General features: G+C 38.6%; 1 protein-coding gene across 6 annotated transcripts in view; it reads left to right on the plus strand.

The window, feature by feature from the left end:
- DPY19L4 (dpy-19 like 4) overlaps positions 1 to 13298 on the plus strand; it is a 67074-nt gene that overhangs the window by 36129 nt on the left and 17647 nt on the right. For all 6 annotated transcript variants that reach the window (XM_029923533.1, XM_029923534.1, XM_029923537.1 and 3 more), the window contains 4 exons: positions 2519 to 2677; positions 3674 to 3793; positions 9745 to 9865; positions 13192 to 13248. In XM_029923533.1, the coding sequence (XP_029779393.1) occupies positions 2519 to 2677; positions 3674 to 3793; positions 9745 to 9865; positions 13192 to 13248 (457 nt within the window). The remainder of the gene's footprint in view (positions 1 to 2518; positions 2678 to 3673; positions 3794 to 9744; positions 9866 to 13191; positions 13249 to 13298) is intronic.

Here is a 13298-nt window from a genome sequence, read left to right on the forward strand (position 1 = left end):
GCAGGCAATTAGGAAAAATTGGTTTTAGACCTCCATAATTGACTAGTCTTCCCCTGACTTTTTCTTTGACCTTAGAAAACTCTAGAATTCACAAAGGATTAAGGGCTGCTTTTGCCTAGTGTTTCTTTTTGTTGTTGTTATATATATACATTTTTTTACATTTATTTATTATTGAGAGACAGAGACAACACGAACAGGGTAGGGGCAGAGAGAGAAGGAGACACAGAATCCAAAGCAAGCTCCAGACTCTGAGCAAGCTGTCAACACAGAGCCTGATGCAGGCTCAAACCCATGAACCGAGAGATCATGACCTGAGCTGAAGTCAGACGCTCAACTGACTGAGCCCCCCAGGTACCCCTGTCTAGTGTTTCTTAGTTGATGTTATGTAGTGCCCCTTTGTTCAGCTTGTCAGGTATTATTAGATTTGCTTCACAGGGTAATATACTAGGTGTTTTAAGAATAAAATAGGTGGGGCGCCTGGGTGGCTCAGTCGGTTAAGCGGCTGGCTTCGGCTCAGGTCATGATCTCACAGTTCATGGGTTCGAGCCCCGCGTCAGGCACTATGCTGACAGCTCAGAGCCTGGAGCCTGCTTCAGATTCTGTGTCTCCCTCTCTGACCCTCCCCTGCTCATGCTGTCTCTCTCTGTCTCTCAAAAATAAATAAAAGACATAAAAAAAATTTTTTTTGAGAACAAAAAAAAAGAATAAAATAGGGTCTCTGTCACTAAGAATATTGACATCTCATTAGATAGTTTTTATATAGTTAATGACATGGGTGGTATAAATAGTAAATGCCTTACACTCAAATGTGCCAACTGGGTGTTAGGATTTGTAGTTCACCTGAATGTCAGGAAACATTTCTGTTGAGACAGACTTTCAAGAACCACTAAGGAAATGTTAATAAATACTTATTGGATATGCAGGATACTAGGCAAGGTATTCTGAGGGATTAAAAAAATTACTATAATTTCAACTAGCAAACTATATTAAGCTCTATAATAGAAGGATAAGTACAGTGCCATGAGAATATGGGGAAGGAAAGATTGAGACGGGGATATGGGAAGAATATTCATGAAATTGAGATTTGAATTGGCTCTTACAGAATTAGTAACTTTAATAGATAAAAAAGACATGAATTCATCATATGATCATATGTACAGGACATTTGGATAGCAGCCTCTTTGATACAGTTGTATTGCTACTCGACACATTGTGAAACGTTAACCTTTAATTCTAAACCCAGTGGGGGAAAATAAATACATAAACCCAACGGTTTGTGAAGCAGGCATTCTCAGGCCACCAGTGAGGTTTCCTGAAGATCACTCCATCTCTTACCTTTTTTCCTAGGGTTAGGGATTGAGGATAAAATGGTGGTTGGAGATGGATTAGGTGTGAGGATACAGATAAAACTATATATAAATAACAAGGAGTCTTGTTAATCATATTTAGCTTAGGGTCAAAAAATGTTTGTTTCAAATTTTATGACTTCTGTCTTAATAATTAGATTACTCTTTTTAAAATGGGTCCTTTGGGGCACCTGGGTGGCTCGTGGGTTAAGCATCCAGCTCTTGATTTCAGCTCAGGTCTTGATCTCATGGTTGGGGAGTTTGGGCCCCATGTCCCTCTCTGAACTGACAGCATGGAGTCTGCTTGGAATTCTCGGGCTCCCTGTCTCTCTGCCCCTCCCCTACTCACTCATGTACATGCTCTCTCTCAAAAATAAATAAACTAAAAAATAGGCTACGTTGGTTAAGCGTCCAACTTTGGCTCAGATCATGACCTCACAGTTTGTGAGTTCAAGTCTCACACCGGGCTCTGTGCTGAAAGCTTGGAGCCTAGAGCCTGCTTTGAATTCTGTGTCTCCCTCTCTTTCTCTCCACTGCTCATGCTATGTCTCTCTCTCTCTCTCTCTCTCTCTCTCTCTCTCAAAAATACATAAACCTTAAAAATTTTAAATGAAATAAACAGTAAAGTTGAAAGAAATGGAAATTTTATTTTAATAATGTTATTTAATCTGATTTATCAAAATATTTTAATGTGTAAAGAATATAAAAATTATTAATGAGCTATTTTGTGTTCTTTTGACCATTTTCATTTTTATGTATTTTGTACTTGAAGTAGGTCTCCATTTGCACTGGCCGCATTTCAGGTGTAATAGCCACATTGTATCTAGTAGCTAGGTTTGAACACTGCAGATATGAGGGTTGGACAGCTGGATTTTTTGTTGTTTTCCAGATAAAAATAGAAAGTGAAAATCCCTTGAAACCATATTGAATTCTAGAGGTGGTCACATTAATGGATAATAAAAAGCAGTAGTCTTACATTTATTACGGCAATTTGTTGAGAAGAGTTACTAATGCTGTTATCTTCATTTATAAAGGGTAGGACTTTGCTGTTACAAGTGAATTTAGGAAATGTGTTTTGTGTTTTATGTTACTTTTTATTGAGAAAAAATAATTTTATGTTCAGTAGTTTATAACATCTGTGATTTTAATATCATTCTTTTTGTTTTCTCAAGGAATTTTACCATGAATTGGCTCCTATGTCAAGAATCCCTGCAGGCGCCATCTCAAGATTTTTTTTTGCGATTGACACAGTCTTCTTTATTACCTTTCTATGTTTTAGTGTTAATTATTTGCTTTCTTTCTATGATGCAAGTTATTTTTAGGAGAATTAAGTAAGTACCTATGAGAATCATCACATTGCCATCTAATATATTATGGAAATACATGAACTATCTATTTTTAATGTCCTTCCAATATTTGTGTATTTGTTTTAGAGTTTCTAGTTCCATTCTCTTGTTCTGAATATGTAAAATATTGTTGTAACATAACCAGATAATACTCAAATTTGTTTATACCTCTAAATACATGATGTAGAAATTTAGTGTAGGAATTATATTCATTTAAACTGTTAGACTCCTTCACTAATTTAGGCTTATTTTTACTGAATGTAAGAATAATTTTTTCTGTTTAACCTAAATGAAGCTAGTAATGTGATTTTAAATTATCAAGACTATTTTAAAATGTTTTTGTTGGGGCGCCTGGGTGGCTCCGTCGGTTAAGTCACCGACTTCGGCTCAGGTCGGATCTCATGTTCGTGGGTTCGAGCCCCGCGTCAGGCTCTGTGCAGACAGCTAGCTCAGAGCCTGGAGCCTGCTTCCGGTTCTGTGTCTCCTTCTCTCTCTGCCGCTTCCCGTCTCATGCTCTATCTCTCTGTATCAAAAATAAATAAAACATTAAAAAAAAAGAGAGAGAGAAAGAAAGAATCCTGAATAGAATTAGGTTTAAAAAAAAAAAAATGTTTTTGTCATGTTAGAAAGTATGTTGTGTGTAGTATTTCAATTTTGAGAATTTAATTATTCAAATTATGGTTTAACTATGTTGATTTAGTAGTCACTAGTTGAGTGATAATTAATCTTGGAAAAGGTACCTAAAAATCTTTTTTGTCATATTTCCTGACCTTTCATATTTAGTCTTCACTGAGTACGTTGTCTTCAGGTTCTAAAAGCCCTTTCAAAGACCTGGAGATGTTTAACTTAGGCATTTGACTGTCAGAATATACTTTCAGATTTCAAGAACCACCTATATTTCTTTTTATGAAGAAATTTAAGATCTTTGATTATTCAAATATGTTTTTTCAAAATAGTAAAAAGCATATTTCCTTTATATAGTGGCAAGTCCCTGAAAGAAACTATTACTCTTGAAGATGGACGAATTGGAGGAAGGCCAGAAATAATTTATCATGTGATTCACACTATTTTATTAGGCTCTCTTGCAATGATTATAGAAGGGTAAGTGTACTTTATTGGAGCTATTTGTTTTTACAAGCAGTTGTCCTTTCTTAAGGTAATTTTTAAGTGTGTACTTTCAATAATATATTTATGAGGGGCCCCTCGGTAGCTCAGTTGGTTATGTGTCCAACTCTGTATTTTGGCTCAGGTCATGCTCTCACAGTTCCTGAGTTTGAGCCTGGCATTGGGCTCTGCCCTGACTGCTTGGGATTCTCTCTGTCTCTGTCCTATCCCATTTGTACTCTCTAAAACAAAACAAAACAAAAACACTTTAAAAAAAAGAATATATTTATGAAAATATTAAATCTCAAATCTACAAACTTTCTTAATGTATCTGGAGTTTATAGAGGTGTTTATAGTACAGTGAACTGACATTTACTTATGCATTCACTTGCTCGAAAACTACTGAATGTCTTCCAAGGACCAGGCCTTGTACTAGGTGCTGAAAGTACATTGGTGAACAAAAGTAGACCACACAGTCTCTATCCTTATGTGACTTATGGCCTAATGGACGTGACAGATATTAATGACACAAAAATAAAATTACAACTTTGTTAAATGAAACAGAGGTAAATCATGCTGTGAGGTTAAGAGTTCAATAAATGATACCCTTTTCTTTAAAGTTTGGACTCAGATGAAAAATAAAACATAAAAGAGTATTAAATGATTTTGAATACCCAATTTCAGTTTGAGGGGTGGCTTTCCCCACACCAACAACAAGCAATTGTCCAGGTACCAGCTGAATGTTCTTCACTTTGACTTAATTCTGGCACTGTCCACCTGGGGATTGCATGAGATTCCACAGTTAAGGATTCAGTCCTACATCTCAAGTGCCACTTGCAAATCCAGGTTATTACCTGTGCTTCTGACCAACTGGCTAAATATCAGAAATTCCTGGATCCCCCTCCTCAGGTTCAGTTAATTTGCTAGAACAGCTCACAGAACTCAGAGAAACATTTTACTTATTAGATCACCAGTTTATTATAAAAGGATATATCTCAGGAACAGCCATTTGGAAGATAGGCAGAGGGCAAGGTTTGTAGGAAGGGGTACGGAGCTCCTGTTATCTCTGTGGGTGTACCACTCTCTCCAAGTCCACACGTGGTCGCCAACCCATAAGCTCTCCAAACTCTGTCCTTTTGGGTTTTTATGGAGGCCTCATTACATAGACATGATTGATTCAATGATTGGCCACTGGTGATTGAACTCAACCTCCCTCCCCAGAGGTTTGGAGTGGGACTGAGAGTTCCAACTCCCTAATCACACGGTTGGCTCTACTGGCAACCAGCCCCATTCCTGGGTGCCTTCCAAAAGTTACCATTAACACACAGAAAAAAAAGACACCTTTCCACTTTCATCGCTTAGGAAATTCTAAGAATTTTGGGAGCTATGAGCCAGGAACTGTACAAAGACTAAATATAAATGAGAAATAACATTTCAATCATCTGAATGACTCTGATTCTACAAAGGTTGCATTGGAGAAAACTTCTTCATGTGCGAACAAAGGGCTTCTATTATTTGCCACCCTAAATTGACCTTAGTTCTCAATCCAGGCTTTCCCTCCAGAATGGGTGGAGGCTTGGTAAGTTTATGCCTTTGTCTACACCTGCCTTTCAAAAGGAAGATGCAAAATATGGACGCCTAGAAATGTTTGAGCTGGATATGCTCAATTCTTCCTCTTGTACACAAATCACATAATTTGCTGCCATGAAGACGAGCTTTTAAGATTCTGAGATTGAGGGAGAAGGGGAATTAGGGAGAGGTGAAGAGTATTGATCCTAGTATAAGATTTCTCAAGTTAAATTTGCTTTAATTATGAATATAGATACTGAATCACAGTCCCATGGTGCTCCCCCAAAACAAGGCTTAGCTATTTTCAAATATATTAACTTTTAAATTTTGAAATACTGTTTATATACATCACAACCTCAAAGTTAGTTATTATTGGGCCTACATTTAGCATATTAATAAAGAAGTACAAATATGCTATATTATAAATCTTTTTTTATTATTCAATACCAATATTTCAGTATAATTGGTCTCCTTTGTTAAGCCTAAGTATTTTATGCATTTAAAAACATGCATCTCGGGGCATCTGGATGACTTAGTTGGTTAAGCGTCTGACTTTTTTTTTATTTTATTTTATTTTTTTTTTTTATTTTGAGAGACAGAGAGAGACAGCATGAGCAGGGGAGGGTCAGAGAGAGAGGGAGATACAGAATCTGAAGCAGGCTCCAGGCTCTGAGTTAGCAGTTAGCACAGAGCCCAATGTGGGCTCGAACCCACAAACCGTGAGATCATGACCTGAGCCGAAGCCGGACGATCAACTGACTGAGCCACCCAGGCACCCCAAGTGTCTGACTTTTGATTTTGGCTCAGGTCACAATCTCACAGTTCATGGGTTCAAGACCCATTTTGGGCTCCGCACTGATGGCCTGGAACCTGCTTGGAATTCTCTCTTTCCCTCTCTGCCTCTTCCCCACTCACACACTACATGCTCACTCTTAAAAGAAATAAATAAACTTAAAAATATAAATAAATAAAACCGTTTTCTTATAAAGCATCCGTAGATTTTATCAGACTGCCAAACCCCTGACTAGTGGGAATCTTTTATTGAAACATGAAGCAAGAATGGTGGTTCACTCTAATAGTTAGCATTCCTTAATGCCTAATAAGCAGGATGAAGAAATGTATGAAACCATGGATATTCTAAATAATTCATGTTTTGATTTTCATTTCATTGCCTTGTAGTACTAAAATTTTGATGCATGGTTTACCTTTTTTCCCCCTTTGTACTCTCTTTGTACTTCTCTTCAGAAGAACTTTTTGTTATCCTCACCATTCTTCCTTGGATCTACCATTTTACATTCAAGATGCTTTTTTTGAACATGTAATCTGCATTATTCTCTCATTCATCTTTACTTCTTGAATTTGCTCACTAGGCCTATAATACTGTGACCCCCCCTGTTCATGTAAATAATATGCATAGTCACCCAGAATGTGCCAGCCACTCTACTAAGTAGGCAATAGGGATTAAAGAAATATAAAATCTACTCTTTTGTTCCAAAGAGTAAGTAAACCAAGAGTTAGAGCAAAGTAAGTCCTTATGAGAAAGGTATACAAAGGGTGCTTTAGTCACTCAGAGGAGAGGTACTAACTCAGTTGTAGAGGATGGGCAGAGGAAGTCAATTTAAGAAGGATTTCCTAAATGGGGTGACAGCCTTCAGAGAAAAGTAGAGGTTAGCCAGGCTGTTCATTTTCTTATATGCCTGTGTGTATGCGTAATAGTCTGGACAGAATAGAAATCAAGGGTGCTTGGGTGGCTCAGTTGGTTAAGCATCCGACTCCTGGTTTTAGCTCAGGTCATGATCTCATAGTTCGTGGGTTCAAGCCCCGCATTACACTCTGCAATGACAGTGCAGAGCCTGCTTGGGATTCTTTTTCTCTCTCCCGTCTTTCCCCCCTTCCCTTCACCCCCTTCCTCCCTCTTTCTCCTTCTCTCTCTCTCAAAATTAAACAAAAATGTTATATCAGATTTACTTTTAGTGAGATCTTTCTGGCAGCAGTAATTGAGGAAAATGAGATTAAAGGAAGATAAGCCTGTTAAGGTGTCAGAATACAGAAATGAGTAGCAATGGAGATGAAGGGAAGATATCTGAAAATATTTGGGAATTGGAAACGGAGTAAGTAGCAGTAGGGATTGCAGTAGAGGGACTTTGGGGAGACTTGCAACTCAGAAGCCAGAGGAGTCTGTGGCGGCACGGCACAGGGATGGGCTTGTATCAGGAGGGAGAAACTTATATGCATTATGGAACGGAAATACTTGAGATTATTCTGCAAACTGACTAGAACACTAATCATATTTAGGGAAGTCAGAGAAAAACTGAAAAGTTGAATCAAAACCATATTTTTGAGGACCCTGAAACGATTTAGATGAGTTTTCATTTATTTCGTAGATCCTGGGGAACCACTAAAGACTTTTTAACAAAAAGTGTCTTGTAATTACGTTTGAAGAAGGTTCATCTTGCATTTGATTGGAGGAGAGTCTAAAGGTAGAGATGTTAGGGCACCTGGCTGACTCAGTGAGAAGAGCATTCATCTATTTTCATGGGATCCTAAGTTCAACCCCCACATTGGATATAGAGATTACTAAAAAACAAAAAAGGTAGAGATGTTAATTAGCAGCCTGTTGCAATAAAATGGTAAGGAAGAGATGGATACAGAGAAATCATTGGATTGGACATAATGGTGTAATCTCTAGAGCAGGGAATTGGTGTTCCAGGGAGTGTTGTATGCATGTAATTCAATGTGAATGATGTCTCCTGGAGTTATAAACCAGACTCTAGTTTTGATTCTGGGTGATGTGAAGAATAGCAGGAATGGGGGTAATTAGGAGGAAATATTGGTCGACTAGAGGAAACTAATACAGTTCTTTTGTCTTAGAAACATGTATTCTATATACATCTACTCCTCTCAAAGTCCAAGTCGTATTCATTTTTTAAAAAAATTTTTTGTGTTTATTTTTGAGAGACAGAGAGATGGAGCATGAGCAGGGGAGGGCAGAGAGAGAAGGAGACACGGAATCTGAGCTGTTAGCACAGAGCCCAACGTGGGGCTCGAACTCATGGACCACAAGATCATGACCTGAGCCGAAGTCAGACCCCCAACCGACTGAGCCATCCAGGAGCCCCTAGTATTCCTTTTTGTTAAGGTTTTTCTTTTATGTTTTTTATTTATTTTTGAGAGACAGAGAGAGACAGCATGAGCAGGGGAGGGTCAGAGAGAGATGGAGATACAGAATCCGGAGACAGGCTCCAGGCTCTGAGCCGTCAGCACAGAGCCTGATGTTGGGCTTGACCCATGAACTGCGAGATCATGACCTGAGCCAAAGTCGGACGTTTTAACCGACTGAGCCACCCAGGTGCCCCAACATTTTATTTTTAAGTAATCTCTATACACAATGTGGGGCTCAAATTTACAACCCTGAGATTAAGAGCTGCTGAATGCCCTACCAACTGAGCCAACCTGGCGCCCCTACGTTTTTTTTTAAATCACGAAAAAGCTAGGATAACAGTATATAGTACCTTCAATTTTACATTTTGCTTTTATTTTTTTCATAATTATTTAATACCTACTGAAGGACAGGTTTCTATTTTTTTCTATTAAAACAACGCACTGCAGTTAAAACCTTTGTATCTTTGTACACATACACTAATATATCTGTTGGCTACTTACTAGAAATGGGGTTGTCTTGAGTATTTAAAATTTTTATAGGTTTGGGGTGCCTGGGTGGCTCAGTCAGTTAAGTGACTAACTCTTGATTTCAGCTCAGGTCATGATCTTGCAGTTCATGGGTTCAAGCCGTATGGCGGGCTCTGCACTGGCAGTGCAGAAGCTGCTTGGGATTCTCTCTTTTTCTGACCCTGCCCTGCTGGCATATTCTCTCTCTCTCTCTCTCTTTCTCTCTCTCTCTCTCTCTCTCTCTCAAAAATAAACATGAAACAAAACAAAAGTAAAAACTAAAAATTGTTATAAGTTCTGTCAATTGCCTTTTGGAAAAGTATAGCAGTTTATATTCTCTCCAAGAGTACAATTTTACTGCACTCTCATCTATATTAATGCTCTTATTTCATCCTCATTTTAGTAACCTACATGTCTTCTTGATTATTTAAAAAATGAATAACAGTCTGTTGCTAAAAGCTAGACGCTAAGCTTTTCATTTTCCCTTGACATTGTGTTATTTTCATGGGTAGTAGGAAAGAACTCAGAAAAGAGAGATTGGGGTGCTTGGCTGGCTCAGTCAGTGAAGCATGCGACTCGATCTTGGGGTTATGAGTTTGAACCCCACATTGGGTGTAGAGATTACTTAAATCTTTTTAAAAAGAGAGAGAAATTAGATAGCAATGATGTTCATAGGATATCTGATATATGACTCTCATTGTCTTTTCTAGCTTGAAATACCTCTGGACTCCCTATGTATGCATGTTAGCAGCATTTGGTGTCTGTTCTCCTGAACTTTGGATGACACTTTTTAAGTGGCTTCGATTACGAACGGTACACCCAGTATTATTGGTGAGTCATTGTTATTTTGTGTTAAGTACTTGTTTTTCTTTCAATTATATAAATGGAAACTACATTGAATACAATTGAAATAGTGTGAGTAGGGGCGCCTGGGTAGCTCTATTGGTTAAGCTTCTGACTCCGGCCCAGGTCATGGTCTCACAGTCTGTGGTTCAAACCCTGTGTCAGGCTCTGTGCTGACTGCCTTGAGCCTGGAGCCTGCTTCGGATTCTGTGTCTCCCTTTCTCTCTGTCCCTCCCCTGCTTGTGCTCTCTATCTCTCAAAAATAAATAAATGTTAAAAAAAAAAGAAGGGGCGCCTGGGTGACTCAGCTGGTTGAGTGTCTGACTTTGGCTCTGGTCATGATCTTGCTAGTGGGTTCAAGCCCTGCGTCAGGCTCTGTGCTGACAGCTCAGAGCCTGGAGCCTGCTTCGGATTCTGTGTCTCCCTCTCTCTCTGCCCCTCTCCTGCTCACGCTCTGTCTCCCTCTCAAAATAAATAAACATTTAAAAAAAATTAAAAGAAAATGAAGTAGTGTGAGTAAAGTATATTATGACTAACAGGTGAAAAAGAGATACTGTGGGGAAAAATTGTTTTTAGGATTTCTGATTTAAATGCAGACAGGTAAAATAAAAGGCAAAAATGCAAGTGAATCAATAATGTTAGAGGCGATAAAGAATTAATTTCTAGGGGCGCCTGGGTGGCTCAGTCCAGCTTCGGCTTAGGTCATGTTCTCACGGTTCGTGGGTTCGAGCCCCACATCAGGCTCTGTGCTGACAGCTAGCTCAGAGCTTGGAGCCTGCTTCAGGTTCTGTATCTCCCTCTCTCTTTGAACCTCCCTGCTCACACTGTCTCTCTCTGTCTCTCAGAAATAAATTAAAAAAAAATTTTTTTTAATTAAAAAAAAGAATTTTTAGGGGCATCTGGGTGATTCAGTTGGTTGAGTGTGTGACTTGGTTTTGGTTCAGGTCATGATCTCACAGTTTGTGAGCTAAAGCCTCACTGGGCTCTGTGCTGCCAGTGCGGAGCCTGCTTGGTATTCTGTGCCTCTCTCTCCCTCTCTCTCTGCTCCTCTCCTGCTTGTATGTGTGCTGTCTCTCAAAATAAATAAACTTTTAATTAAAAAAAAGACAAATTTATTTTTGAGAGAGAGAGAGGCATCGTGAACAGGGGAGGGGCAGAGAGAGAGGGAGAAACAGAATCCGAAGCAGGCTCCAGGCTCTAAGCTAGCTGTCAGCACAGGGCCCGATGCGGGGCTCGAACCCACGAACCGTGAGATCATGACCTGAGCCAAAGCCGGACGCTTAACCGACTGAGCCACCTAGGCACCCCTCAAAATAAATAAACTTTTAAAAAATGTATTAAAAAAGAACTAATTTTGGCAGTTGGGTGTCTGACTTCGGCTCAAGTCATGATCTCGTGGTCCATGAGTTTGAGCCCCATGTTGGGCTCTGTGCTTGCAGCCCAGAGCCTGCAGCCTGCTTTGAATTCTGGGTCTCCCACTCTCTCTGCCCTTCCCTTGCTCACGTTCTGTCTCTGTCTCTCAAAAATAAATAATAAAACATTAAAAAATAAAATAAAAACTAATTTTTATAATATCATTCTTGATTTGATTTGGAACTATGATATGTTTTCTTTTTTTATTGGTTTTTTTTTGTCTTTTTATTTTGCGAGAGAGCGAGAGAGTGGCAGAGAGAGAGAGAGAAAGAGAATCCCAAGAAAACTCCTCACTGTCAGCATAGAGCCCAGTGTGGGGCTTGACCCCACAAATTGTGAGATCATGACCTGAACCAAAATCAGGAGTGAGACACTTAACTGCTTAACCAACTGAGCCACTTAGGTGCCCTGAAGTATTATATGTTTTCAGTGTGAATACATTTTCACTGTACCTGCTGTGTGCAATAAGCTTACAGTGCAAATTAATTTCATTAAGTAGATTATAGTCTCCCATTCATAAAAATAAACAATAAGAAGTATTGATAGGGTACTATTAGAATACAGAGTAGGGATACTTAATTCGGTTTTGCTAGGGATTCAAAGACTTTTTCAATCTGAGATTTGAAAGATAATACTATTGCATGGATGGGAATGAAAAGGGTGGGCATTCATGTAGAAGGAATAAGCATAGATAGGCAAAGAACACGTTGTAATCAAAGGAAATAGAAACAGAGGCAAAGAAAACACATGGTATGTTTACTTTTCTTGGCACATAAAATGTGAGATGAGAGTGGTCAAGAAATGAGACTGGTGAATTCTAGATATGTCAGGTCATGGAGGCCTTTGAATATCATGCTGTAACACTTGGCCTTATAGGCAGTAGGAAATCGTTGAGTGAGAGAGTCAGACTTCCATTTTCTCTCAGCACACATTGACAATTTTATGAAGGATAGACTTGAGCGTGACAAATTCCAGCCAAGAAGGTACCGGCCATGGTGAATGGAAGTGATAAAAGCTTCAATATATTGAGTGTTCACCGTGTGTCAGGTACTGACACATTTTATGTGCTGTTCAATCCTTACAATGGCCCTAACAGCTAAGTTTTATTATCTACATTTTATTGATAAAGAAACTCAGGGTTAATCTGGTTAAATAACTTGCTTGAGATCACATTTATAAGTGTGAAAACCATGATTTACACCCAGGTTTTTCTGACTCTAGGGCCCATTCACTGAATACTGTGCTACACAGGATTGACAAAGATAATTAGAAAAGAAGGGTAGTAGGACTTGATGCTTCATTAGTATGGAGGGAGAAATCACAGATGTGTCCTAAGTCTCTAGTCTGTGTGACTGTGGATTGTGGGGTTACCAAGAGACATAGGACAATAGGAAGAACAGGTGTGGCAGAGACTATCTTTAGTAATAGTCATGTTGGGTTTTGCCATCTTTTTCCAGAGGAATTTATATGTTCTTATTTTAGCATACTTGTATATTGATATGTATTAGTATCTTTCCTGTGTTAAATTCATTGTGTTTTTGTTGCTAGTGTTTTAGGTAGCAAAGCTATGAAGCTCTTCATAACTTAAATTCCTGGCAGAATTGTCAAACATTGATTTATTATTTGAAATATTACTATAACTTTTACCTTTTTTATGTTCTGCCTTAAATTTATATAGTAAATGTGTATGTCTCACTTTAACCTCCTGCTTAATATGTCTTAAATTCATTAATCTCAACCTATTTCATTCTGTGAACCTAGGTTCCACATTGACTTCAATTTCTCTGATTGAAATTTTTGTAACTGCATGAATCTGTGATCGATCACGGAGTCAATGTCTAGAACCTCGAGTACGTTCGGAAATGTATTTATCCACCATCATTTTTGTTTTAATATTTTAGGCCCTTATTCTGAGCATGGCTGTGCCCACTATAATAGGTCTCAGCTTATGGAAAGAGGTAAGAAAAACAGATTTTTATATATGAAAATGTACTTTACAAGGTAGTGC

The sequence above is a fragment of the Suricata suricatta genome, chromosome 15 (assembly GCF_006229205.1).
Source record: "Suricata suricatta isolate VVHF042 chromosome 15, meerkat_22Aug2017_6uvM2_HiC, whole genome shotgun sequence".
NCBI classification, from domain to species: domain Eukaryota; kingdom Metazoa; phylum Chordata; class Mammalia; order Carnivora; family Herpestidae; genus Suricata; species Suricata suricatta.